The sequence below is a fragment of the Anolis sagrei genome, chromosome 11 (assembly GCF_037176765.1).
Source record: "Anolis sagrei isolate rAnoSag1 chromosome 11, rAnoSag1.mat, whole genome shotgun sequence".
In the NCBI taxonomy this organism is placed as follows: Eukaryota; Metazoa; Chordata; class Lepidosauria; order Squamata; family Dactyloidae; genus Anolis; species Anolis sagrei.
In genome coordinates, this window is record NC_090031.1 from 15051688 (window position 1) to 15079657 (window position 27970).

Below are 27970 nucleotides of genomic sequence, written 5' to 3' on the forward strand. Positions count from 1 at the left end.
CTCCAGAGCCACGAGTGTATTCCGAGTCTATTCTGAACATTTTGGGTACCTTTGGAGCCTCTTGAGTGTATTTGTAGTCCATTGGGCGCCTCTGGAGCACCTTGCATGTATTCAGAGTCTGTTTGGGTATCTTTGGAACAACTTGAGTGTATTTGGCATCTATTTGGAACCTTTTGGGTGCCTCTGGAGCCCTTTGAGTCTACTGAGAGTCCATTGGATGCCTTCGGAGCCCCTTGAGTATATTCTGAATTCGTTCTGAACCTTTTGGGTGCCTTTGAGCCCCTTGAGTGCATTTGGTGTCCTTTGGGTGCTTTCGGAGCCTGTTGAGTATATTTGAAGTCTTTTTGGAACCCTTTGGGTGCTTTTGGAGCCCCTTGAGTCTATTTGGAACGCTTTGGAGCCCCTTGAGTGTATTTTGAGTCTATTTCGAACCCTTTAGGTGCCTTTGGAACCCTTTGAGTCTATTGAGAGTCCATTGGGCGCCTTTGGAGCCCCTTGCGTATATTTGGAGTCTACTTGGAACCTTTTGGGTGCATTTGGAGCCCCTGGAGTGTATTTGGAGTCTCTTTGGTACCCTTTGGATGCTTTTGGAGCCCTTTGAGTATATTTTCAGTCTATTAGGGACCCTTTGGCTGCTTCTGAAGCGCCTTAAGTGTATTTGGCATCTATTCAGAACCTTTTGGGTGCCTTTGGCGCCCCTTGAGTCTTTTGAGAGTCTATTGGGTGCCTCCGGAGTACCTTGAGTATATTCAAAGTCTATTCCGAACTTTTTGAGTGCCTCTGTCTCCTTTTGAGTCTATTGAGAGTTCATTGGGTGCCTCCAGAGCCACTTGAGTGTATTCTGAGTCTATTTGGAACCTTTTGAGTGCCTTTGGAGCCCCTTGAGTGTATTTGTAGTCCATTGGGCGCCTCTGGAGCATCTTGCGTGTATTTAGAGTCTCTTTGGGTCTCTTTGGAGCACCTTGTGTGTATTCCAAGTCTATTCTGAACCTTTCAGGTGCCTTTGGAGCCCCTTGAGTGTATTTGGAGTCCATTGGGTGCTCTGGAGCACCTTGCGCATATTCAGAGTCTCTTCTATTCTGAACCTTTTGAGTGCCTTTGGAGCCCCTTGAGTGTATTTGTAGTCCATTGGGCGCCTCTGGAGCATCTTGCGTGTATTTAGAGTCTCTTTGGGTGTCTTTGGAGCACCTTGTGTGTATTCCAAGTCTATTCTGAACCTTTCAGGTGCCTTTGGAGCCCCTTGAGTGTATTTGGAGTCCATTGGGTGCTCTGGAGCACCTTGCGCATATTCAGAGTCCCTTCTATTCTGAACCTTTTGAGTGCCTTTGGAGCCTCTTGAGTGTATTTGTAGTCCATTGGGCGCCTCTGGAGCATCTTGCGTGTATTTAGAGTCTCTTTGGGTGTCTTTGGAGCACCTTGTGTGTATTCCAAGTCTATTCTGAACCTTTCGGGTGCCTTTTTAGCCCCTTGAGTGTATTTGGAGTCCATTGGGTGCTCTGGAGCACCTTTTGCATATTCAGAGTCTCTTCTATTCTGAACCTTTTGAGTGCCTTTGGAGCCCCTTGAGTGTATTTGTAGTCCATTGGGTGCCTCTGGAGCATCTTGCGTGTATTTAGAGTCTCTTTGGGTGTCTTTGGAGCACCTTGTGTGTATTCCAAGTCTATTCTGAACCTTTCAGGTGCCTTTGGAGCCCCTTGAGTGTATTTGGAGTCCATTGGGTGCTCTGGAGCACCTTGCGCATATTCAGAGTCTCTTCTATTCTGAACCCTTTGAGTGCCTTTGGAGCCTCTTGAGTGCCCATGGAGGGGGTCCTGGGGAGTGCCAAGGCGGGGGGCCAGCCCCGCAGCCTGCAGATCCTGCCCGGGCAGCTAAGCCCGATGGTACCGCTGTCCAGCCGTGAGCCCTGTCCCCGCCGACCCCTCCCTTCCCGGGCCCCACCCCGTCCCAGCGCTTGGGTGGGTGAGGGGCCCCAGCCAGGTCCCAGGGGGCGTGGCGCCGAGGCAGAGGAGGGGGGTGGGGCCTTCTGGCGGGTGTGCCTCCTCCTGTACAAGAGCCAGCGGGAGCAGCAAGCACCCAGCCCTCCGCTCTGCCTCCTCTTTGGGAAGACGGCCACCGCTGCAGCCAGGAGGAGGAGGATGGCAGCGGCTGCTGTGGCAACCACCTCCGAGGAGGAGAGTCCCAAGCTTCAGCTCTTTGTCAAGGTGAGTGACAGGAGGAGGGGGGGGGGTCACACCAGGTCACAAGGGGTCCCCCCCAAGGAAGTACACCCTGCGGGGAAACATAGGCTCATGCAAGCAACATGCAGCAAGGCATTCAATCTTCATCATCATAACAACAATAATAGACATAACACCAACAATAATAATAATAATAATAATAACAACAACAAACTACAAATAATAACATCAAACTACAAAGACTTTGGCACTAGACAGTCAAGGTGGTCCCAGTGGTGATCGGCACACTACTACTATTATTATTATTATTATTATTATTATTATTATTAGTGTGCCGATCACCACTGGGACCACCTTGACTGTCTAGTGCCAAAGTCTTTGTAGTTTGATCTTCAAATCCCCATATTGTGTAAGTTTTATTATTATGTAGTGGGTTAAACTGCTGAGCTGCTGAACTTGCTGACCGAAAGGTCAGAGGTTCAAAAACAATACTAATAATAATAATAATAAGTAGTAGTAGTAGTAGTAGTAGTGTGCCGATCATCACTGGGACCGCCTTGACTGTCTAGTGCCAGAGTCTTTGTAGTCTGATCTTCAAATCCCCATATTGTGTAAGTTTTATTATTATGTAGTGGGTTAAACTGCTGAACTTGCTGACCAAAAGATTGCAGATTTGAATCCAGGGAGTGGGGTGAGCTCCCACTGTTAGCCCCAGCTTCTGCCAACCTAGCAGTTTGAAAACATGCAAAAGTAAAAGTAAACATGAAAATGTGAGTAGATCAATAGGTACTGCTTCAGCGGGAAGGTAACGGTGCTCCATGCAGTCGTGCCGGCCACATGACCTTGGAGGTGTCTACAGACAACGCCAGCTCTTAGAAATGGAGAGGGTTAGGGTTATGGAGATGAGCACCAACCCCCAGAGTTGGATACGACTAGACTTAATGTCTGGGGGAAACCTTTATCTTTACCTATTATTATACATCACACAGCCCTAAATGCTTGGGAAGTGTTGGACTTGTGATTTTGTGATACGAAATCCAGCATATATATCTTGTTTGCTGTGTCAATAATAATAATAATAATAATAATAATAATAATAATAATAATAATAATAATAATATTCGTCAATACATCACACAGTCCTAGACACTTGGGAAGTGTCTGACGTGTGATCCAGTTCAACAGCCAGCAGAGTGTCTGCTGTGAACTCATCTTGTTGTGTTTCTAATAATAATAATAATTATTATTATTATTATTATTATTACACAATATGAGGATTTAAAGATCGAACTGCAAAGACTCTGGCACAAACCAGTCAAGGTGGTCCCAGTGGTGATCAGCACACTGGGTGCAGTGCCTCAAGACCTTGGCCTGCACTTCAAAACAATCAGCACTGACAAAATTACCACCTGTGAGCTGCAAAAGGCTACCCAACTTGGGTCTGCACACATTATTCGTTGATACATCACACAGTCATAGACACTTGGGAAGTGCCATTGAACCCCAAATATTGCCATGGTTCCTCAGTGCCGCAATGCTTTCAATGGGGAGGTCAAAGGGAGTCCCTATTATTTGGGGGGGGGGGGTATTCCGGCCACAAAACCGACCCTCAATATGGGTCCATAACCCCACGGAGCAAAGCTTATAATGGGAAATGTTGCCATTGTCACCCCACGAGGCATGGTTTTCATGAGGAAGTCATTTATTATTATTGACCTTACCCCATAACATTAATTTTTGAGGGTCAGTGTATTCAGACCTTTATTAGGGGGGGAATACTGTTTAGTTATTTAAGAGATGATGATGATGATGATAATAATAATAATAATAATAATATAAAATAATAATAAATAAAATAATAATAATAAAAATCAGATCGTGTTGTCAAAGGCTTTCATGACAGGAATCACTGGGTCAGTGTGAGTTTTCCAGGCTGTCTGGCCATGTTCCAGAAGCATTCTCTCCTGATGTTTCACCCACATCTATGGTAGGCATCCTCAGAGGTTGTGAGGCCTGTTGGAAACTAGGCAAGTAGGGTTTATATATCTGCGAAATGTCCAGCCTGGAAGCAGCCAGGCTTTGAAGCTGCAAGGCCATTCAGTGCATTTCGAGGACAGTAAATAAAGAGCAACACTCAGAAAACAGGGGAATTCCAGACAAGAATCAATCAGGGCCGGCCAACACCTCCCAACAAAGGATCCCCAAGTCAGGAAGCAGCCAGGGTTTGAAGCTGCAAGGCCATTCAGTGGTAATAAAGGACAATAAATAAAGAGCAACACTCAGAAAACAGGGGAATTCCAGACAAGTATCAATCAGGGCCAGCCTCCCAACAAAGGATCCCTCGCAGGCAGGAAGCAATCAAGCTCTGAAGCTGTGAGTCCATTCAGTGCTAATCAAGGTGGCCAATTGCAACATTCACACTTGCCTGCAACAGACAGGAGTTCTTTCTTCTGCCCTGGGCATCATTCCACAAGTATATAAACCCCACGTGCCTAGTTTCCAACAGACCTCACAACCTATGAAGATGCCTGCTTTAGATTTGGGAGAAACGTCAGGAGAGAATGCTTCTGGAACACGGCCAGACAGCCTGGAAAACTCACACTGATCCAGTGATTCCGATTATGAAAGCCTTTGACAACAAAGTCTGATTATTATTATTATTATTATTATCATCATCATCATCAACAGCATAATAGATGTGGAAGAAATGTCAGGAGAAAATGCTTCTGGAACATAGCCAGACAGCCCAGAAAACTAACAGCAAACCCTAAAAAAAAAAACATTGGTTTAAATGCCAATTTTTGAGACATCCCACCCCCCAATCTGTCCCTAAGCTTCCCATCCTTTTCATGGACCAATTATGTGCATCCAATTAATCTGGAGTTTCTGTAGAGACGTGAGTTCGAATCCTCGCCGATTCCAGATTCCTTTTCGACCTCTGCATTTTCCTGTTTTGTTTGTTTGTTTGTTTTCTAATCAGGGCCCTTCCTCATTGTTTGCCTGTTTGCTGGACTTCCTTTGCGGATAATTATGATAATTTCCCCTCCCCGGTTGGTGAGAAGTGTCATCCTTCCTCTCGAATTACGTGCTTAATTTCGGAGTCAGAGAAAGACATGCAGGAACAGCCCAAGCCTCCGGCAAATGCCTCGCTCCCAGGCGTCACCCAAAACCAAACCGGTTTAACCCCAATGTTTTGCAAAATCCACAAACACTTTGGCGCAGCTCCAGAGAGCAGCTTCTGCCTGGCAAAATAATAATAATAATAATAATAATAATAATAATAATAATAATAATAATAATGTTCTTTCAAAACAACCCAACAGGTGCTTGCAATAAGTTGCAAAATAAAAGTTTTTAAAATAAGAACACACATATATATTCTATGTAATATTACTTATATAATACTATATAATATATATATGTGTGTGTGTGTGTGTGTGTGTGTGTGTGTGTGTGTGTGTGTATGTGCATATGCACCCCGGGTGGCACTGTAGGTTAAACCGCTGAGCTGCTGAACTTGCTGACCAAAAGGTTGCCGATTCAAATCCAGGGAGCGGGGTGAGCTCCCGCTATTAGCCCCAGCTTCTGCCCACCTAGCAATTCAAAAACATGTAAATGTGAGTAGATCAGTAGGTACTGCTCCAGCAGGAAGGTAACAACACTCCATGCAGTCATGCTGGCCACATGACCTTGGAGGTGTCTACCGACAACGCCGGCACATCGGCTTAGAAATGGAGATGAGAACCAATCCCAAAAGTCAGACATGACTGGACTTAATGTCAAGGAGAAACCTTTACCTTTACTATACTAATATACATTATAATATAAAAATAAAACGAGTAGCATAATTATATGTAATAATTATAATATAATATATTATAATATATAATAGGCTGATGGGGTAGGTGAAATTACAGGCCAATGATAGTATTAGGTAGTAAAATAATGATATAATAAGACAATAATAATTATAATATCTGATAATTGAATGGGGTAGGTGAAAGCACATATCAATGATAGTATTAGGTAGTAAAATAATATAATAATACATTAATAATTATAATATATATGATAGTTGGATGGAATAGGTGAAAGCACAGGTCAATGATAGTATTAGGTAGTAAAATAATAATATAATACTACAATAATTATTATAATAATATATAATAGTTGGCTGAGGTAGGTGAAAGCATAGGTCAATGATAGTATTAGGTAGTAAAATAATGATATAATAATACAATAATAATTATAATATCTGATAATTGAATGAGGTAGGTGAAAGCATAGGTCAATGATAGTATTAGGTAGTAAAATAATGATATAATAATACAATAATACAATATCTGATAATTGAATGGGGTAGGTGAAAGCACATATCAATGATAGTATTAGGTAGTAAATTAATAGTACAATAATAATTATAATATAATATATGATAGTTGGATGGGATAGGTGATAGCATAGGTCAATGATACTATTGGGTACTACAATAATAATATAATTATAATATATTAATAATATCTGATAATTGAATGGGGTAGGTGAAAGCACAGGCCAATAATAGTACCTTGGAGGTGTCTACGGACAACGCCGGCACATTGGCTTAGAAATGGAAATGAGCACCAACACCCATAGTCCAACTCGACTGGACTTAATGTCAGGGGGAAACCTTTACTTCCCTCTCTCTATATATATATATGAAGATGGCCCCTTTTATTTCACTAATAGTTCAATAATATTTATTATTATTCTCCTTTTATCCCTCACCGAGATGCCAAAATAGAATTAAACATAATAATAATAGGTTGCTGCGAGTTTTCCGGGCTGTCTGGCCATGTTCCAGAAGCATTCTCTCCTGACGTTTCACCTGCATCTATGGCAGGCATCAGAGGTTATGACGTTTCTTGGAAACTAGGCAAGTGAGGTTTATATATGTCCAGGGTGGGAGAAAGAACTCTTGTCTGTTGGAGGTAAGTGTGAATGTTGCAATTGGCCAGCTTCATTAGCATTGCAAGGCCTTGCAGCTTCAAAGCTTGGCTGCTTCCTGCCTGGGGGGGGAGGGAGAGGAAGCCTTGGTTGGGAGGTGTTAGCTGGACCTGATTGTTTCCTGTCTGGAATCTCATGTTTGTTGTCAATTAAGAGACCTTAGACTGGAACTCTGGACTATGATTTGGATTTGCAGACTCAGACTTAGTTGTGTTAATATTTTAAGGTTCAATATTTTTATTACTGTTGACTTGTTTATGTGAATTGTTGTGTTCTGTTTCTTTGTCGGCATCTAATGACTGCCAATTGTAAGCCGTCCTGAGTCCCCCTTTGGGGGTTGAGAAGGACAAGATACATACATTCTAAGTAATAATAATAATAATAATAATAATAATAATAATAACACAACAACAACAACATTCGAAAATACATCACACAGTCGTAGACGCTTGGAAAGTGTTCGACTTGTGATTTTGTGATACGAAATCCAGCATATAGATCTCGTTTGCTGTGACATACTGTGCTTTTGTGTCGATAATAATAATAATAATAATAATAATAATAATAATAATAATTTCTTGAGTCGTGTTTGGGCAATGCTGCATTTTGTGGATATTAGTATTAACAAAATCTGGCTACCAGTATTTAAAAAACTCTAAAATCAGGACGGTAAATAACAAGTAGCACTCAGAAAACAGGGGAATTCCAGACGATAATCAATCAGGGCCAACAAAGGATTCCCCCAGGCAGGAAGCAACCAGGCTTTGAAGCTGCAAGGCTACTCAATGCTAATCAAGCTGGCCAATGCCAACACACACACTTTCCTCAAACAGACAAGAGTTCTTTCTCCCACCCTGGACATCATTCCACAGATACATATAAACCCCACTTCCTTCGTTGCCAACAGACGTCACAACCTCTGCCATAGATGTGGGCAAAATGTCAGGAGAGAATGCTTCCGAAACATGGCCTGACAGCCCAGAAAACTCACAGCAGCCCAAATTGACATACAAATATGAAGATAGAATTCAAGATACCAATCAGTATAAATATTGTTGTTGTTATGATGAAAACACTGCTGTTTAAAACCCGCAACTTAGAGGTATTGGCAGCGGCTTGGGTGCCGCCTGCAGATGGATTGGCGCCTCGCCCCAAAACCAAACCGTTCTCCTCCCAACGTTTTGGTTTCGTTTGGCTCCTTTCCTAAAAACCCCGTATTGCCGAGGAAACTCCCAAGAGAGGGGCTTTCGGGGGGGGGGGGGGCTTTCGGGGAACTTTTTGGGGTGACCCTCTTCTTCTTCCTCCCATGTTTCCCCCCAAAGGCCAGTGATGACGGAGAGACCATTGGGCACTGCCCCTTCTGCCAGCGGCTCTTCATGATCCTGCTCTTGAAAGGGGTCCCCTTCACGCTGACCACCGTGGACACCAAGCGGTAAGGGAGGGGCCCCCAGAGGCCATCTAGTCTCGCCTCTTGAAAGCGCCAGGGAGGAACCAGTAATAGAAAGGACCTCTCTGGGTCATCCAGTCAAACCCCTTACAGTCCTGGGAAGGCACTAATCCAGAGCTGGGAGGGGGGCCCCAAAGGCCATCTAGTCCATCCCTTGGAGGGTTCTGAAAAGGTACCAGTCCTCCAGTTGGAAGGGGGCTCCTAAAGGTCATCCTCTTGCACAGCAAAGGGCTAAGAGTACATGCTACCAAGAGGAGGTTCTACAGTTTGCAGGGGGTGCCCAAAGACCATCCAGTCCAACCTATGGGAAATTCATGGATCCTACAATTGGAAGGGGATCTTAAAGATCATCTAGTCCAACCCCTGGCAGTGCGGGAAAGGCATCAAACCTTGAATGAGACAGGACTCCCAAAGGGCATCTTGTCCAAGTAATAACAATAATTATTAGTTATTATATTATTATTAGTGTGCCAATCACCACTGGGACCACCTTGACTGTCTTGTGCCAGAATTTTAAATCTTTAAATCCTCAGTATGGGAAAGGGTTGGAAAGGACTCTTAAGGACCTCAACCACCTGGACAACCATAGGATCCTAGAGGCAGAAAGGGATCCCCAAAGGCCATCTACTCCATCCTCCTGGTCAGTGCTGGAAATTGTAAGGCACCCACAAAGGGCATCTAGTCCAACCCCTGGACAGTATTGGAAAGTTGGAAGGAACCCTTAAGGACCTTCACTACTTGGGTATCCATAGAATCCTAGAGGTGGAAAGGGGTCCCCAAAGGCCATCTAGTCGATCCTCCTGGTCAGTGCTGGAAATGACCAAATCCTAGGGTTGTAAGGGATCCCCAAAGGCCATCTAGTCCAACCCCTGGGCACTAGTTGCAAGGCACCAAACCTCAAATTAGAAGGGACCCCCAAAGGCCATCTAGTCCAACCCCTGGACAGTATTGAAAAGAGTTGGAAGGGACCCTTAAAGACCTTCACCACTTGGACATCCATAGGATCCTAGAGACAGAAAGGGGTCCCCAAAGGCCATCTAGTTCATCCTCCTGATCAGTGCTGAAAATGACCCCATTCTAGGGTTGTAAGGGACCCCCAGAGGCCATCTAGTCCAACCCCTGGTCACTAATAGTAAGGCACCAAACTTTGAATTAGAAGGGACTCCCAAAGAGCATCTAGTTCCACACGTGGAGTTGGAAGGGACCCTTAAGGACCTTCACCACTTGGGCATCCATAGGATCCTAGAGGCGGAAAGGGGTCCCCAAAGGCCATCTAGTCCAACCCCTGAGCAATAATAGTAAGGCACCAAACCTCGAATTAGATGGGACTCCCAAAGGGCATCTAGTCCAACTCCTGGACAGTATCGGAAAGAGTTGGAAGGGACCCTCAAGGACCTTGACCACCTGGGCATCCATAGGATCCCAGAGATCGCCTAAGGGCTGAGAAGAGCGATATACAAATGAAGTAAATGAAATGAAGAGATGGAAAGGAGTCCCCAAAGGCCATCTAGTCCACCCTCCTGATCAGTGCTGGAAATGACCCAATCCTAGAGTTGTAAGGCCATCTACTCCAACCCCTGGGCAGTAATAGAAAGGCGCCAATCCTCAATGGGACCTCTGAGGAGCAGTGCTGCAAATGCACCCGTCCTTGAGTCAGAAGGGACCCCCGAAGGCCAACTATTCCAGCAGCTGTACAGTGCATGAATGTGTCCCCTTTGCTCACTTCTCTGCTCTGCCTTTGCAGGTCCCTGGACGTCCTGAAGGCCTTTGCCCCTGGGGCCCAACTGCCGGTGCTGCTTTACGAGGGGGAGCCCAAGACGGACACTCTGCGCATCGAGGAGTTCCTGGAGGAGACCCTGGGGCCCCCCGAGTGAGTGCAAGAGGAGGAGGAGGAGGAGGAAGAGGAGGAAGGCCAAAGCCTTGCCCCTGAGCCCAGGCCAGTCCCAGTCTCTGGCCAAGACCTTCGCTCCCAGGCCAATCAGAGGAACTCGTGTGGATATTATTATTATTATTATTATTATTATTATTATTATGGTATTTATTTCTATTCTTTCTCTCCCTTTCTCTCTTGTCCCTGCCTTCCTTTCTATTTCTCAATCCATTCCCTCCTTCCTCTTTTTCTCTTTCCTGTCCCTTCTTTCTATTTCTGTTTCTTTATCCCCTTCTTCATTTCATTTCTCTCTTCCTCGTTGCCTCCTTCCTTTCTCTCTTCTTCCCCTTCCCTCCTTCTTTTCTTTCTCTCTCCCTTCCCTCCTTCTTTTTTCTCCTTTTCTCCCCCTTCTTCCTCATACTATTCTTTCTTTCCCTCATTCTATCTTCTGTTCCTCCTTCCTCTCTCTCCATTTCCTTTTTCTTCTTTCCTTCCTTCCTCTTTCTCTCTTCCGTTCCTCTTTCTTCTCTCTCTCTTCTTCCTCTTCTTCTCTTTCTCCCTTTCTTCCTCTTCCTCTCGTTCCTCCTTTCTCTCTCTTTATTTCTTTCTCTTCCTTCCTTCTTTCCTCTTCCTTCCTTTCTCTTTTCCATTCCTCCTTCCTCTCCTTCATTTCCTTCTCTTTCTCCCTTCCCTCCTTCGTTCCCTTCCTCTTTGTTTCCTTCCTTCCTTTCTCTTTCTTTCTCCCTCTTTCCTTGTTCTCTTTCTCCTTTCCCTCTTTCATTTCCTTTGTTCTCTTCCTCATTCCTTCCTTCCTTCCTCTTTCTTTTATCTCTTTCTCCCTTCCCTCCTTCATTTCCTCCACTCCTTCCTTCCTCTCTCACTCTTGCTCCTTTCCCTCCTTTTCTTCTCTCTCTTCCTCATTCCCTCTTCCTTCCTTCCTTCCTTCCTTCCTTCCTTCCTTCCTTCCTCCTTCCCTCCTTCCTCTCTCTTCTCCATTCCCTCCATCCCCTCCATTCCACAGCTTCCCCACTCTGCTGCCCAGGTACAAGGAGTCCTCCCTGGCTGGCAATGACATCTTCCTCCGCTTCTCGGCCTTCATCAAGAACCCCATTCCTTCCCAGGACGAAGGTGAGTGAGTGGTGGCCTTGGGAGAGGGGAGGGGGCTGGGAGTCGTAGTTTCCCTAAGGCAGGGGTGAGTATCCTGCAGTGCCCTCCCACCCTCATTCCTTGGGAAACGACCCTTCCCTGCAGCTCTGCACCGGAACCTGCTGAAGGCCCTTTGGCGGTTGGACAAGTACCTGAACACCCCGCTGGACTACGAATTGGTGCGTGACCCCCTCCTGACTGCATCCCGTCGGCGCTTCCTGGACGGAGACCAGATGACCCTGGCCGACTGCGCCCTCCTCCCCAAACTCAACATCGTCCACGTAAGTCGGGGCCCCTCATTGGCCCCGGGAACCGCCAATCACTTCTGTGGCCGTGCCCTCCTGCATATAGATCACCCTTGCTTGAAACTGCAATGGCTCAAGGCTGTGGGGTCCTGGAAGCTCAGGCCCCCCCAGAACTACAACTCCCAGGAGCCCACAACTCTGTGGGTTGGGATCCTGGAATTCATAGTTTCCCCGAGGCAATTGTGACAAATAACCCCAGTTGGAGTTTGGCTCCCGGGATCCCGACCCATGGAGATGCGGTGCACTACAGATCCCAGGAGCCAGAGGTGGGATCTGTATAGTGTGCCCCTGACGCTGTCCTCCCTTCCTGCCCTTGCAGGTCGTCTGCCAGCATTTCCGCCAGTGCGGGATCCCCAAGGACCTGCGGGGCGTCTGGCGTTACCTGGAGAGTGCCGCCGAGGTCAAGGAGTTCAAGTACACCTGCCCCAACAGCCAGGAGATCCTGCGGGCCTACAGCACCGTGGTCCGGCCCCTGAAGCAGCCACAGACAGAATAGGGGCCCCATGCGGAGGCCCCATTGCAGATTCGCCTTTCTTGGGAACACACCCTCCATGAGATTGGACTTCCGTCATGAACTCGTTATTCTTGGGATTTCGCTGGTGAACTCACCCTTCTTGTGACCTCACCCTTTTTGGGGTTGTGCCTGCCATGAAGTTGCCCTTCTTGTGAATTCACATTTTTGGGACTGGACTTCCATGGTGAACTCACTATTCTTGGGATTTTGCTAGTGAAGTCACCCTTCTTCTGTTGTCAAATCGCCCTTCTTTTGAATTCACCGTTCTTTGGACTGGACTTCCATTGTGAACTCACCTTCTTGGGATTTTGCTGGTGAACTCACCCTTTTTGGGGCTGTGTCTGTTGTGAAGTCATCCTTCTTATTAATTCACCATTCTTTGGATTGGACTTCCGTGGTAAACTCATTATTTTTGGGATTTTGCTGGTGCACTCACCCTTTTTTGGGATTGTGTCTGTCGTGAAATCACCCTTCTTGTGAATTCACCATTCTTTGGATTGGACTAGCATGGTAAACTCATTGTGAACTCGCCATTCTTGGGGTTGTGTCTCTTGTGAAATCACCCTTCTTGTGAATTCACTGTTCTTGGGTCTGGGATTCCGTCGCAGAATCACCCTCTTGCTACACAGCATTCTTGGGCCTGTGCTTGTAAACTCACAATTCCTGGGATTGTGCTTCCATCACCAAATCACTGTTCTTGTGAGCTGACCATTCTGCGACTGGGCTTTCACCATTCCTGTGATTGTGATTCCTGTGACTTTCCTTCTGCCGTGGAATTACCACTTATGCTTCTGCAATGGACATACTGTTCTTGGGATTGTTCTTGTGAACTCGTCATTCTTGGGATTGGGCTTCCATCATGAACTCACCATTATTGTGAAGTCACTATTCTTGGCATTGGGTTTCCATCCTAAATTCACCCCCTTGCAATTGTATTTTTGTAAATGAACACACCATTCTTTTGACAGTGCTTGTAAACTCACCATTCCTAGGACTGGGCTTCTATCACGAAATCACAATTCTTGTGAACTCACCATTCTTGTGATTCTGCTTTTGCCATGGACTCACTTTTTGTGTGACTGCACAAGGGGCCGATGCCATTTTAGAAGTCTACATAGTGTGTCAAATCCATATAGATTAGGGCAAACCCCATAAATGGAAGGAAGTTTGGGTGAAAGGCTCTTGTTTCTTATTCTTAAAAGGGTCTTTATTGTTTTCAGGCAACATTCCGTATAAAAAAATATTTAAAATATCTCATGAGTGTCCTTTTGCTGCAATTTGAGGAAAAAGAACCGGGAGGGAGATTCAAGGGTCTTCGAAATCCACTCCGGTCGGGTCCTTCTTCCTGGAGCGAAAGGGAACGGGGAAATAAATGCACATCAATATTGCAAGTCAATTAATATTCTTATATAGGAAAGGTGGGAGTGGTGTGTTGCTGCGGCAAATAAGGCCAATACTACCTCTGAGGATGCTTGCCATAGATGCAGGCGAAACGTCAGGAGAGAATGCCTCTAGAACAGTGGTTCTCAACCTGGGGTCCCCAGATGTTTTTGGCCTACAACTCCCAGAAATCCTAACAGCTGGTAAACTGGCTGGGATTTCTGGGAGTTGTAGGCCAAAAACATCTGGGGACCCCAGGTTGAGAACCACTGCTCTAGAACATAACCATATAGCCCGAAAAAACCAACAACAACCCAAGGCCAATACTATTTAGTCGAAGGAGCCAGTCAAGTCGAGTACCTTTTGAATCCAGGGTTAATGAGCGATTCCCCCGGAAGCCGCTTTCTGGCAAACGGTTGCCCAGCTCCAGATGCTGGCTTTGTGGGACTTAGATCTGAGGAGAAAAGAGAGAAAATCCAGGAAAAGAAAGATGGGAGAAACGACAGAGACATATTTATCTCACTTTGGCCAAGATACATCACAGCAGTGGCACAGTGCAAATTGCATGCTTAATTATTCTATTTTAATATTTAAATTTTGCAAGTTTTCAATTGCATTGCTGAGGTCAAGAGAGGGAATAATAACAATGCCAGCAACAACAATTATTGATTTTCCATGGAGCAGCTTTATTACACTGTAATTATATTAGGTCTTAATGTTAGGTGTTTATTGTTCTTGTTATTTGAAACACAACGAGATGAGTCCACAGCAGACAAGATCACTCTGCTGGCTGTTGTATTGGATCACACGTTGGACACTTCCCAAGTGTCTAGGATTGCGTGATGTATTGGGTAATAATGTGTGCAGGTGGCCTTTTGCAGCTGGCAGATGGTAATTTTGTCAGCGCCGATTGTGTTTAAGTGCAGGCCAAGGTCTTAGGCACTGCACCCAGTGTGCCGATCACCACTGAGACCAGCTTTACTGGCTTGTGCTAGAGTCTTTGCAATAATAATAATAATAATAATAACTAGCTTGGGTGCACAGTGTTGCCCGGGTTAGTTTGTTATGTTGGGCAAGTTTGCTCTAGATGCATAATTGGTGGGATCTGTAGCTGCAGGATAAACTACAACTCCCACTATGGTGGGTCAGTCCCCTCAAACCCCTCCAGTAGGTTCAGTTGGTCATAGGGGTTCTGCACACCAAGTTTGGTCCACATTCGTCATCGGTGGTGGTCACAGTGTCTCTGGATGTAAGTGAACTACAACTTCCAGAAATGAAAGTCAATTTCCCTTAAACTCTCCAGTATTTACAGTTGGCCATGGTGGTTCTGTGTACCAAGGGAGGACCAGGCCCATCATTAGGCCAAGAGTGCCCTTTGATTGCAGGTGAACTATAAATCCCAATACCTACAACAGCTATACATCAAGGCGAATCCCCCCAAACCTCTCCAGTATTTTTCTTAGTTGCTATGTGTGCCAAATGTGGTCCAACTACTGTCAGTGGGGTCACAGTGCTCTGACATTATGCAGGGTGAACTACAACTTCCATCATGTGGAGTCAATCCCCCAAACTCCTCCAGTTGCTGATTAGTTCTGCTCTGTTTGTTGTGCAGACAGAGTTGAAAAGAGTAGGAGAGAGTTAAGGGAGAGGCGGGGGGCGGGATCATGCAAATGTCACACCAGTGGAGAGAGTAAGGAACACTGAGATGTTTACAATGGAGGAAACACATAAAATCTACGATGAAATTGTCCCCGAATGTAAGCATTCCTAGAGTGGTGGGGAGGATGGTGTTTGGGGAGCACATTGGCAGGGGTTGAGCTACATGTTCATGGCGCTCACTATAATCTGAAATGTCATTGGAGGGAGGGTTTTGGTGGCTCCTCAGCACTGTGGGTTGAAACTGTGGAAGTCGGAGCCTGTCTGTGGAAGTGGGCACCCCAGCCACATACATATTTTCACTTTTATTAGGTATATATAGATGTTTATTATTGTTGCTGTTGTTGCTATATCATGCAATAGTGGCTATTAAATATGATTACTTAATCAGTGTGCAACTGGAATTATTATTGTCATGCAATAGTGGAAATTAGGTATTTTTACATAATTGCAACAGGAATTATTACATCATGCAATGAGTGGATATCTTAATAAATATGAAACAGGAATTATAATAATTATCCATTTTAAATGTCAAATAGTATTAAATAATAAATGCATAGGAGGAACCATAATAATAATGACAACAATCATTATTATTATTATTCCATCCAAGTAGCCTGGAATTTTAGTAGGTCCCCGTATTATTGTTATCATCATCATCATCATCATCATCATTATTACAGAGTAGAGGATGTTAAATATTACAAAAGAATATGTACTATTAAGTATTAAATAATATTAAAATGCAGTTTGGACTAGATGCTGCAACGGCTCACCTGCTGCTGCAAAAATGCTTTTTGAGGTGGACTTTCCGGGGCTGCTGACTGGTGAAGCGACCAAAACCTCTGCAAAGGTCAGATGAAAAACATATATTTGTGTTCCATAATATATTTATATATATTTGGACTTACAAAATCAAAATAATAATAACAACAATTTATTAAACAGCTATATTTTTCTGTACAAAGGAAACATTCCAGGTAAAAATATTAATTTTGCAAAAATATGATAGAATATAATTTTGTAAAGGGGAGGGGGCAAAGCGGACCTTGCAGGCGTTGCTCTAAGGCCTGGATTTTTTCCACCAAAGCGAACATCAGCTCTTGCAGCTCCTTCTTGGCCTCTGGAAGAGGGGCCTTGTCCAGGTTGAAGGTCACGCCTGGGACCCGGAGGGTGGCCTTCAGGTCACCGAGGGTCACGGAGGGTCTTCCACCAAGTGCCAGTGCCTCCCTGCAATTGAAGTGGGTCAAGTCCTGGCTTTGCGTGGAGCCCAAGGGCAGCGCCAGTGGGACCCAACTGCCTTAAACCGGGCGCTCACCTGAGTCTGGAGATGTCTCCGCCGCCCTTGAGAGGATCCATCCGTCCGTTTGATGGAATCGAGGAGTTACATTTAGCAAAGAAAGAGGGAGGGAGGGAGGGAGGGAGGGAGGGAGGGAGGAAGGAAGGAAGGAAGGAAGGAAGGAAGGAAGGAAGAAAGAACAAGGCTGGATTTTAAATCATTTATTTATTATCAATGGGAAAGTATCACTTATAGCTAGCTAGCTGCCTATCTACCTACCTACCTATTTTCCTGTCAACCAATCTACCTGCCTATCTACCCATTTATATCTACCTACCTACTTTACTGCTTGTTCTTTACTGATGTGTTGTTGGGCTTGGCCTTATGTAAGCCGCCCCAAGTCCCCTTGGGGAGATGGTGGCGGGGTATAAGTAAAGTATTATTATTATTATTATTATTATTATTATTACCTATCTACCTACCTATTAATCCACCTACCTATCTATATACCCATTTACCTATCTACATACCTACCTCTCTATCTATCTAGCTACTTATCTACTTACCTATTTAATCTACCCATGTACCTTTCTATCTATGTACCTGCCCACCTATCTACTTCTACCTACCCATATACCTGTCTACCTATCTATCTGTTTAATCTACCTGCATACCTATTTATCTACCTACCTATCTTATCTACCTATATACCAGTCTACTTATCTACCTATTTATCTACCTACCTTATCTACCTATATAACTGTCGACTTATCTACCTGTCTACCTATATACCTATCTACCTGTTTAGCTATCTACATACCTACCTATTTACCTATCTACATACCTATTTTCTTTACCTACCTATCTTCTTTACCTACCTACTTATCTACCTATCTACCTGTTTAGTTATCTACCTGTATAGTTATCTACATGCTGATCTTTTTATGTATCTACCTACCTATCTTATCTACCTGTCTACTTATCTACCTACCTATTTACCTACCTAATAATCTACCCATTTATCTATCTACCTGTTTTACTTATCTTATCTACCTACCTAACTATTCACTTATCATCACAAAAGGAATGTTTTGGAAAGGGACCTGAAAGTAGAAATCCTCCTTTTTTACCTCCATTGCTTCTGGGGCAGCGGCACCCAAACTCCAGAAGTCGTGAGCATCAGTGACTCTGTTGGGAAAAGAAAGGGTTGTTATTGTTTGGTTTGAAATCGTATTTTGTGGCTTTTTTTCCAGAGAAAGGGAGCCCTTTGCCATTGTGTTTCTGAAGAAGAGGATGGCAGGGGGCGCCCCAGTGGGCATCTAGTCTGACCCCAAAAAGCGAAGCCGGTGGGACTCCCTACAACAAGGTGCTCTTTTTCCAATAGTAAATACGGATATATATAGATATAGATATTTAGGAATGCCTTTATTAATTATAGAAATATAATAATAGAAAATCCTGGTGGTAATACAATAATAATAATAATAATAATAGAAAATGTAGTAATGCCTTTATTAATTATAGAAATATAATAATAGAAAATCCTGGTGGAAATATAATAATAATAATAATAATAATAATAATATAAATTAGGAATGCCCTTATTAATTATAGAAATATAATAGAAAATCCTGGTGGAAATACAATAATAATAATAATAATAGAAAAATTAGGAATGCCTTTATTATTTATAGAAATATAATAGAAAATCCTGGTGGAAATACAACAACAACAACAACAACAATAATAATAATAATAGAAAATTTAGGAATGCCCTTATTAATTATAGAAATATAATAATAGAAAATCTTGGTGGGAATACAATAATAATAATAATAATAATAATAATAATAATAGAAAATTTAGGAATGCCCTTATTAATTATAGAAATATAATAATAGAAAATCCTGGTGGAAATACAATAATAATAATAACAATAATAATAATAATAATAATAATAGAAAATTTAGGAATGCTTTTATTAATTATAGAAATATAATAATAGAAAATCCTGGTGGAAATACAATAATAATAATAATAATAATAATAGAAAATTTAGGAATGCTTTTATTAATTATAGAAATATAATAATAGAAAATCCTGTTGGAAATACAGTAATAATAATAATAGAAAATTTAGGAATGCCCTTATTAATTATAGAAATTTAATAATAGAAAATCCTAGTGGAAATACAATAATAATAGAAAATCCTGGCAAAATAATGTAATGATTGACAGCAATTGCCCTGCTGTCTCCTTGGCGCATGCGCAGTGGCCCTCCTGCCTGGCGCATGCGCAGAGGCGCCCTCCCCTTCTATTCTCACAGGACGCGGCTCCGGGGTTTTTCTTCGAGGAAGAGCAGGTACCGCCCTTCTCCGCTTCCTCCTTCGGCGTCCAAAACACGCAGTGTCCCTTGAAGAGCCATCAACGCGCATCTGCCGTGTAAGCGTGTCTCAAGGCAGTGGATAATTGATTGACAGACAGAAAAGCCCCGCCTCCAGAGAATTCCTGTCCAATGAGAGCCTCTGGCAGTTTTCAAGCATGCGAGGTGACGTCACGCGCGGGGGCGGGGTTTGCAGCTTGGCCACGTGACCTCCAAGTTCCAAGTCTCACTTCCGGGTAAGGGAAAGGCTGAAATGTTGAGCCTGGGGCCTCTTCTTTCAGGGGTCTTATTATGCATATGCAAAGATATGCAAATATTCCATATATTCCCAGTCCCAAATGCAGGCAGGTAGCAACAGAAGTGAAGAAGAACACACTAGACCAGGATTAAATCCAAAAGGTTTTTATTTCTCCCCAAACTTGGCCTGAAATCCCCCCCAAAAAAGGATGCAGTTCATTATTTGCAGTATATATTAAAAGTTACAAAGATAACCTTGGGAAAAAGGAATACTGGAGATGCTGGGATTTGTAGTTTTCCATAAAGTACTTTTCCTGAAACATCATAATAATATGTATTTTATTATTATTATTTATGTATTTTTATTTGTATATAATTTTTTCTGCTTCATTGCAAATTTTAATTACATTTTCGTCCTAATTATTTTTGCTTTAATTGTGGGGAAAATATAAATGATACGGGAATTCGGAAAAGAAAGAGTTAAAAGTGGTGACAAACTGCATCAGTTTTGCAGTGCAGATACCCCCCCAATGATCCCAATTTCATCTTTTGCTTTCATTCTATGCATTGCGTCTCTAGATATTTCTTCTGGATGTAAAACAACTCCTTGCTTTATCATGGATGGTTTTCCAAAGTAGGCTGAGAAAGAGGGCATTGATCTGTGGAGGAAAAAGGAAAAGGGAGAAATAATAATAATAATCTTTTGGAGCCCCAGGTGGCGCAGTGGCTTAAAGCGCTGAGCTGCTGAACTCGCAGGTTCAAATCCGGGGAGCGGCGTGAGTTCCCGCTGTCAGCCCCAGCTTCTGCCAACCTAGCAGTTCGAAAACATGCAAATGTGAGTAGATCAATAGGTACCGCTCCAGCGGGAAGGTAACGGTGCTCCATGCAGTCATACAGACCACATTACCTTGGAGGTGTCTACAGACAATGCCAGCTCTTCGGCTTAGAAATGGAGATGAGCACCACACCCCAGAGTCGGACTAGACTTAATGTCAGGGGAAAACCTTTACCTTTATGTAATAATCTTTATTTATACCCCGCCACAATCTCCCCGAAGGGGACTCAGGGTGGCTAACATGAGGCCAAGCCCAAAGACACAGTACAGCAAAATAAAATACATAATGCAGACAACAAAAAATTACATCAGAATAAAATGCATACAGTAGAAAAATAAAATAAATAAAGCAAATTGGCATAATAAAAAATCGAACACAATGGGCAGGCCAAATGGACACGGTAAAATGATAAAACCCTGAATGACGTAGGAATAGAAAAAGTGTAATTGAGAGGAGCCCAAAAAGGCTTTCAGTTTAGGACGGGGGAAAGTGCACCATAAGGGCAAAGCTGTAGATGGAACAAATAGAAAGGGATAAATAGTCACTCTCCAAAGGCACATTGGAAGAGCCAAGATTTCAAATTTTTCTTGAAGGCTACTAAGGTGGGAGCTTGTCTAATTTTTCCAGGTAGTGAGTTCTAAAACCAATCAATTGATCAGTACAATAAATAATTGGTAAGGATTTGCTTTTCCAGGCAAAAAAATCTCATGAGATTAAAACATTAAATTCCTACCATAAAGGATGAAGCATGAAGCCACTTCCTCCCTGATCTGCTAACTTTCTAAATGCAGGGAGTGATGGTTGTTGTTGTTTCCAACATATTTTTATGTATTTATGTATCTCTTACCATCTTTCCCTTGGTACTTGATATCCGCTTTAGAGAATCCCAAAGAACGGACGTAATCCTCAAATTTCTTCTTCATCCGGTCCGACATTTCTGTTCCCCTGGCTTTGGAAAAATTAATAATAATAATAATAATAATAATAATAATAATAATCTTTAGATAAAGGAGGAATCATTATCATCATATTTAGGAATAGAAGAATGGCCTGCCTCAAGGGAGCGTGCTCGCTCCATCAATGTTTAACATTTACACAAATGATCAGCCACTGCCGGAAGGGACAGAGAGTTTCATCTATGCTGACGATCGTGCCCTCACTGCCCAAGCTGGTAGCTTTGAGATGGTTGAGCTTTAGGCGCGCTTTCTGCCTATTACAGGAAAAATCAGCAGATTCGTAAGCCATCTAAAATGCAGACTGAAGAACAGACAAGCATCTCGAGCTCTGGAGCATTACAGCATACCAAGATATTTGGGAGTTACCCTGGACCATGCTCTGACTTACAAGAAGCACTGTTTGAATATAAAGCAAAAAGTTGGCACTAGAAATAATATACAAAAGCTGACTGGCACATCCTGGGCACAGTGAAGATACCTGCCCTTCTGCTTTGCTACTCTACTGCTGACTATGCATGTCCAGTGTCAAATACATCTCACTATGCTAAAACAGTGGATGCGGCTCTTAATGAGAGATGTCACATTGTCACAAGATGTCTATGCATAACACCACTGGAGAAATTACACTGTTTAGCCAATATCACACCACCTGATATCCTTTGGGAAGTAGCAGCCAATATTGAAAGGGCCAAGGCAGTGACATCTCCGGCCCATCTTCTGTTCGGATATCAGCCAGCATGCCAACGTCTTAAATCAAGAAACAGCTTTCTAAGATCTTCAGCAATACTTGCAGAAACACCTCAGCAAACAAGAGTTCAAGAGTGGCAGGCTAAAACCCGGAACCTCAATCCATGGCTGATACCAAGTGAGAGACTCCTTCCTGGGCACACAGAAGACTGAGTGACCTGGAAGGTGCTGAACAGACTGCACTCTGGCACCACGAGATGCAGAGCCAACCTTATGAAATGGGGCCACAAAGTAGAGTCAATGACATGCGAATGTGGAGAAGAGCAAACCACAGACCACCTATTGCAATGCAACCTGAGCCCTGCCACATGCACAATGGAGGACCTTCTTACAGCAACACCAGAGCACTCCCAAGTGGCCAGCTTCTGGTCAAAGGACATTTAATATAATGCCAAGTTTTTTAACTTTGTGGGGTTTAAAAATAAAACAAAACATTACAACAGTATCATTGGTTCACTCCTGATATGATAAATCAATATCTTTAGGAAAAGGAATTATTATTATTATTATTATTATTATTATTATTATTAGACCAGGCATGGGCAAACTTTGGCCCTCCAGGTGTTTTGGACTTCTACTCCCACAATTCCTAACAGCTGGTATTTCCTCGATTAACCCCCCCCCCCCCGGTCAGACTGGATGTGCTTTGAGGGTCCCACGGGGTCAAAAGGTTCCTCTCTTGAGGGTCCTCTTTTAGAGGAAACAATTTAGGTGGGGGTGTGTCTCCTTCCCTGTATTACCACTCACCATAGAGGGATAGAGAGCATTCGCCGGCCGTCTCTGTATGGAGCACCAGGTAGTCGCTGTAGTCGGTATCCACCACATGGACGGTGCTCAGGTCCCCATTGGTATCTGAATGGCACATAAACAGTGTTATTTCAAAGCCTTGAGGTCCGTTGGGTCGGGCTAGATGGGCTTGGGACCCCTTTAATGCTTCCTAACACTATCTAGGGGTCGGACTAGATGGCTTTTCAGGATCCCTTTAATGTTTCCCAATACACTTCGCATTTAGAAGGCCAGCTTCCTATAATATCAGCATATATTTAAATTTTATTTTAATCATTCTTGATTAACCAGGGTGGCGGATACTCACGGAAGACATTGAATACTCCGGAACGACCAGTGTTTCGATATCGGAAATCGATGAAGCGGCAGGTGAGCCTCCTGCAAGTGGGAAAGGGCTTGAGAAACTATAAATTCCAGGTGTCAAAGTACAGTATAGAACAATAATTGAACGCTTACACATACACACACAGGTTCCATTTCTGCGCATTGTTGTGTATTATTATCATTACATATTATTCGATGACATATTAATATTAACATATTTTATAATAATATATAACATATATTATAATTGTCATTATTGTATTGGATATATATATATATTATAACATATTTACTTCTATATAAATATAAATGTAATGTTCATTTGTGGGATTAACATAACTCAAAAACCACTGGACGAATTAACACCAAATTTGGACACAATACACCTATCAGGACGACGAGTGATCATCACTCATAAAAACAGTGGAAAACACATCGAAGGAGACTTTAAAAGCCATATATATATTACAACGCATGTGCATAACCACATAAATACACATATACACAAATTATATATACACACATATATATGCACACAAAACACACAGGGCCACAGCAACGCATGGCAGGGGACGGCTAGTTTATAAATAATTCAAACTCCCTTCCATTTTCTTCTCCCTTCTTTCCTTCCTCCCTTTGTTTTCTCCTTCCTCCCTCCATTACCTTCTTCCATCCCTCCCTCCCTTTATTCCATCCTCAATTTTTTTCTCCTCCCTCCCTTCTTTCCTTCCCACCTTTCCTTCCTTCTTCCTCTCTCCATTCCTCCTTCTTTTCCCTCTCTCCCTCCTTCCTCCCGTTTTTTCCTTTTCCCCTTGCTCCCTCCTCCCTCCCTCCCTCCATTGTTTGCTTCTCTCCTTCCTCCCTTCCCTCCTTTCTTCCTCTATCCCTTCCTCCATCCCTTCCTTTCCTCCTTCCTTTCTTCCTGCCTTCTTCCATCCCTTCAGTCCCTCCTTCCTTTTTTCCTTCCTTTTTTCCTTTCTTCCGCTCTCCATCCCTTCTTTCCCTCCATCCTTCCTTTCTTCCTCCATCCCTTCCTCCATCCTTCTCTCCTTCCTCCATCCCGTCCCTCCCTCCTTCCTTTTCTTCTTCTTTCCTTCCTTCTTCCCTTCCTTTCTTCCTCCTTTCATCCATCCATCCCTTCCTTTCTTCCTCTCTCCCTCCCTCCTTTTCTTTCTTTTTCCCCTTCCTCCCTCTTTTCCTCCCTCCCTTCATTCCCTCCTCCCTCCCCTAATGCCACGGGGATTAGGGGTTGTGCAATATCGATTAGAAAGTGGAAGGATGAGTCCTTGTTTTGTAATTTGCACATACACAATGTGATCAGGGGAGGCATTTAATTTCATTGCACGGTATACAATGATAATGAAGTTATTATATTCTATTCTTCCCTCTCTCTCTCTCTCTCTCTGTCTTTCTTTCTTTTCCCCTTCCTTTCTTCCCCTCCCTCCCTCCCTCCCATTCCCCTGTACTTACACCACGATGTTCCTCCCAACGGAGAGGTCTCCTTTGCGCAAAGGGAAAACCTGGATCTCAGGGCCCAGGATGATGGGCTCTTGCCCTTGGGCCACAAGGGCCAGCCGCTGCCATAGCCCCTCCAGCTGCGGAGGCAAAGGGGGAAGACCCCATTGAAAGCCACCCTGCAGTTCCACAAAGGACAGGGTCCAAGGCTCATTCTAGAGTGGGACACACCATAGGATCCTGGGAGTTGTCATTTCCCAAGGCCTTGAGCCCCATCTTCCCTGCAAGGGCTGTACTACAAATCCTGGGAGTCCCTTTCATGCCTCAGTCTCAATGTCCCCCTTTCATGAGCTGGGAAACCCTGGGAATTGTAGTTTCCCAAGGTCTCCAGCTTAAGCTACACATCCCAGGATCCTTTCCATAATGTCAGTGTAACAAAGAGCCTGCGGGCCCTTTGGCAGCGCTTTCTGCACAGCTTAGTTTGGCAAATCCCCAGCTCTCTTGGGACAGAAAGTGCCCAAAAAAGACCTTGGGGAAACGACAGCTCCCAAGTGTCAGCCTACATTGATTCCTTTTCTTTTCCCTCCTTCCATGGAGAAGAGGAGGCCTCCCCAGGCCTGGACCCAGGGCTGGCTGAACGGGTCGAGCAGGGCCTTCCTGCCTGCCTTGAAAATGCAAGATAAATTCTCTTTAAAGTGGGAGAAATGCAGGAATGATGATTGTGCCGAGTGGCAGATCTCTGGAGTGGCGCCAGGCGCCTCCCAAGTCAGCATCCCTGCAGATTCATCACAATGAGCCTCGGCTGCATGGCTTCCCTCCCTTGGCCTGCCCTGACATTAGAGATGGATGGATGGGTAGATAGATAGATAAACAGATGGACAGATTAGATAGATAGATGAATGAGAGAGACGATGGATGGGTAGATAGATAAACAGATGGACAGATTAGATAGACAGATAGATAGATGAGATAGATAGATGAATGAGAAAGCGAGATGATGGATGGATAGAAAGATATAGAGATGATAAATATACGATAGAGAGATAAGAGATAGATAGGTAAATCGACGATAGATGAGAGAATGGTGATTGATGGATGAATAGATAGAAAACAAATAGAAATTATAAATATATGATATAGATATGGATGGATGGATGGGTAGATAGATAGATAAACAGATGGACAGATTAGATAGATAGATAGATAGATAGATAGATAGATAGATAGATAGATAGATAGATAGATAGATGATGGGTGGGTGGATGGATGGATGGATGGATGGAAAGATAGAGAGATTATAAATATACGATAGAGAGATAAGAGAGTGAGAGAGACGATAGATGAGAGATGAGGGAATGATGATGGATGGATAGGTAGGTAGGTAGGTAGATAGACAGACAGACAGACAGATGAGAGAATGAGGATGGATGGATGGATGGATAGATGGATCGAGATTATAAATATATGATTGATATAGATGAAAGAGATGATGGATGGATGGATGGATGGATGGATGGATGGGTAGGTAGTAGGTAGATAGATAGACGGATCGAGATTATAAATATATAATTGATAGATAGACAATAGATGAAAGAGATGATGGATGGATAGAAATATAGAAAGATAGATAGATAAGCAGAAAGATGGATAGAGATTATAAATATATAATTGATTGATTGATGATAGATGAGAGCAAGATGATGGATGGATAGATATAGACAGACAGATAGAGATTATAAATACATATATGATAGCTAGATAGATAGATAGATAGATAGATAGATAGATAGACAGACAGACAGACAGAATGATGGATTGATGGATGGAGATTATAAATATATAAGAGATAAATGAGGGAGAGATGATGGATGAATGAATGGATGGATGGACGGATAGATAGAGATTATAAATATATGATTGACAGACAGACAGACTGATTGATTGATTGATTGATTGATTGATTGATTGATGATGGGTGGATGGATAGAAATTATAAATATATAATAGATATATGAGAGAGATATGATGGATGGATGAATGGATGGACAGATAGATAGAGATTATAAATATATGATTGACAGACAGACATATAGATAGATAATGAGAGAGATGATGGATGGATGGATAGGAAGACATAGAGATTATAAATATATGATAGATGAGATATAGATGATAGATGGATAGAAATAATAAATGAGAGAGAGAGAGAGAGATGATAATGTATGGATCGCTAGATAGACAGAAAGATAGATCATATATAGCTAATACATAAATGAAAGGAGAGATGGATGGAGATAGCTTTTCCTGGGGGTTCCTTGGTTTGACTTTGCCTCGAGGTTGAGAAAGTGTGCCCCCCCCCCATAGGGGTCCTCCCACCGACTTTCCCTCCCCAGCCATAAAGGGACAGGCCCCACTCACCTTCTTGTAGTCGAAGCCCGGCTGGATGGGGATCCCAGAGGGCATCTGGGCCGCTCCAGGGAGGATGAAGCCCAGGACCAGCAGCGCCATTGTGGACGATGGGACCCTGAAGCCCCAAAAGGGAAGGAAAAGGAAGAGAGGAGGATGTCTCAGTGGGTGACTTTGCAGGGCACTGTGTATACGTCTTAATGGGTTCTCCTTGTTCAACCCAATGAACAGAGGCTGGAAATAATAACAACAATAATAACAAACCCAAAGAGAGCATGCATGGGAGGATAATGGCTTTATAGTCCAAAGGGAGCAGAACAGAACAGTCTTCCTTCCCACTCAAAGCAGAGGTTCAAAGAGGGAGTGGGTTTATCGGACTGGGAGTCATAGTTCCCCATGGCCAAGAAGGGACTAAACAGCATGGATATTCAATGGAATCAGAATCATGCCATTGGAAGAGGACCCACAAAGGACATCTAGCCTGGCCCCATCCACAACCAAAACTGTCCCAACAGAGGCCCATCCAGCTTCTGTGAAGATTCCCCTCTCCTTCCAAAGCAGTCCGCATTATAGTATTACAATATTATAAAAATAATTTAATAATTGTAGCAATATAAAGATGATGGCTTTCATTTTATAATATATTGTTATAATATATTATAATATAATTGTTCATTTTATATTGTTCTTACCATTATAATATAATTATAATTATAATGCAAAAGAAGGGGAGGGATGTTCAATGTGGGCGCTGTCCCTTTAAGGGCTTACCTGCTTACCTGCTTACCTGCCTTCCTTGGCCTTCTATGGGCCTCCTACTCCCTTCTGGCTTTAAATCCTAGGGCAAGCTTGGAGGGGCGGGGCCAAGGCGAGGCCTGCCAATCAGGGCCTTCCTGAGGGCCCCAGGGAGGCTCCTCATTGGCTCAGGTGGTCAAAGGGTGAGAGGCTTGTCCCATTTTGCAAGCAGGTCAAGTCAAGGCGGGCGCCTTTCTTCCTAATGGGACTCTTATTTAGCACAAACTGAATATGGATGGGATGTTGAGGAAGGAAGCAAGGATCCAACCTTTCTTTCAGCTGG

General features: G+C 43.4%; 4 protein-coding genes across 6 annotated transcripts in view; 2 read left to right on the forward strand and 2 right to left on the reverse strand.

Moving 5' to 3' along the window:
* The first annotated feature begins 1754 nt into the window (after positions 1 to 1754).
* CLIC3 (chloride intracellular channel 3) lies at positions 1755 to 13697 on the forward strand. The gene is made up of 6 exons (XM_060757298.2): positions 1755 to 2201; positions 8486 to 8595; positions 10355 to 10480; positions 11502 to 11608; positions 11732 to 11907; positions 12251 to 13697. Exons 1-6 carry the CDS (start codon positions 1800 to 1802, stop codon positions 12425 to 12427), a joined length of 1098 nt encoding a protein of 365 aa, XP_060613281.2. The 5' UTR covers positions 1755 to 1799; the 3' UTR covers positions 12428 to 13697.
* Positions 13628 to 19325, reverse strand: PAXX (PAXX non-homologous end joining factor). 2 transcript variants are annotated; one of them, XM_060757300.2, is made up of 7 exons: positions 19087 to 19325; positions 17894 to 17951; positions 16803 to 16828; positions 16533 to 16714; positions 16261 to 16329; positions 14186 to 14279; positions 13628 to 13790 (listed from the first exon to the last, which is right to left on the reverse strand). In XM_060757300.2, exons 1-7 carry the CDS (start codon positions 19185 to 19187, stop codon positions 13751 to 13753), a joined length of 570 nt encoding a protein of 189 aa, XP_060613283.2. In that variant the 5' UTR covers positions 19188 to 19325; the 3' UTR covers positions 13628 to 13750. The 2 variants fall into 2 exon arrangements, with proteins under 2 accessions (XP_060613283.2, XP_060613282.2); XM_060757299.2 differs by lacking the exon at positions 19087 to 19325 and having other exon boundaries at positions 17894 to 18236.
* A 41-nt stretch (positions 19326 to 19366) lies between these two features.
* Positions 19367 to 27970, forward strand: part of FBXW5 (F-box and WD repeat domain containing 5) — a 40165-nt gene continuing 31561 nt past the window's right edge. The window contains exons 1-2 of the mRNA XM_060757296.2: positions 19367 to 19381; positions 22999 to 23076. The gene's annotated coding sequence lies outside the window, so the exon portion shown is untranslated. The remainder of the gene's footprint in view (positions 19382 to 22998; positions 23077 to 27970) is intronic.
* On the reverse strand, positions 19770 to 27749 carry LCN15 (lipocalin 15). Of its 2 annotated transcripts, none has more exons than XM_060757303.2 (7): positions 27672 to 27749; positions 26905 to 27010; positions 24502 to 24626; positions 23015 to 23085; positions 22669 to 22773; positions 21066 to 21167; positions 19770 to 20041 (listed from the first exon to the last, which is right to left on the reverse strand). In XM_060757303.2, exons 2-7 carry the CDS (start codon positions 26992 to 26994, stop codon positions 19998 to 20000), a joined length of 537 nt encoding a protein of 178 aa, XP_060613286.2. In that variant the 5' UTR covers positions 26995 to 27010; positions 27672 to 27749; the 3' UTR covers positions 19770 to 19997. The 2 variants fall into 2 exon arrangements, with proteins under 2 accessions (XP_060613286.2, XP_067328001.1); XM_067471900.1 differs by having other exon boundaries at positions 27680 to 27740.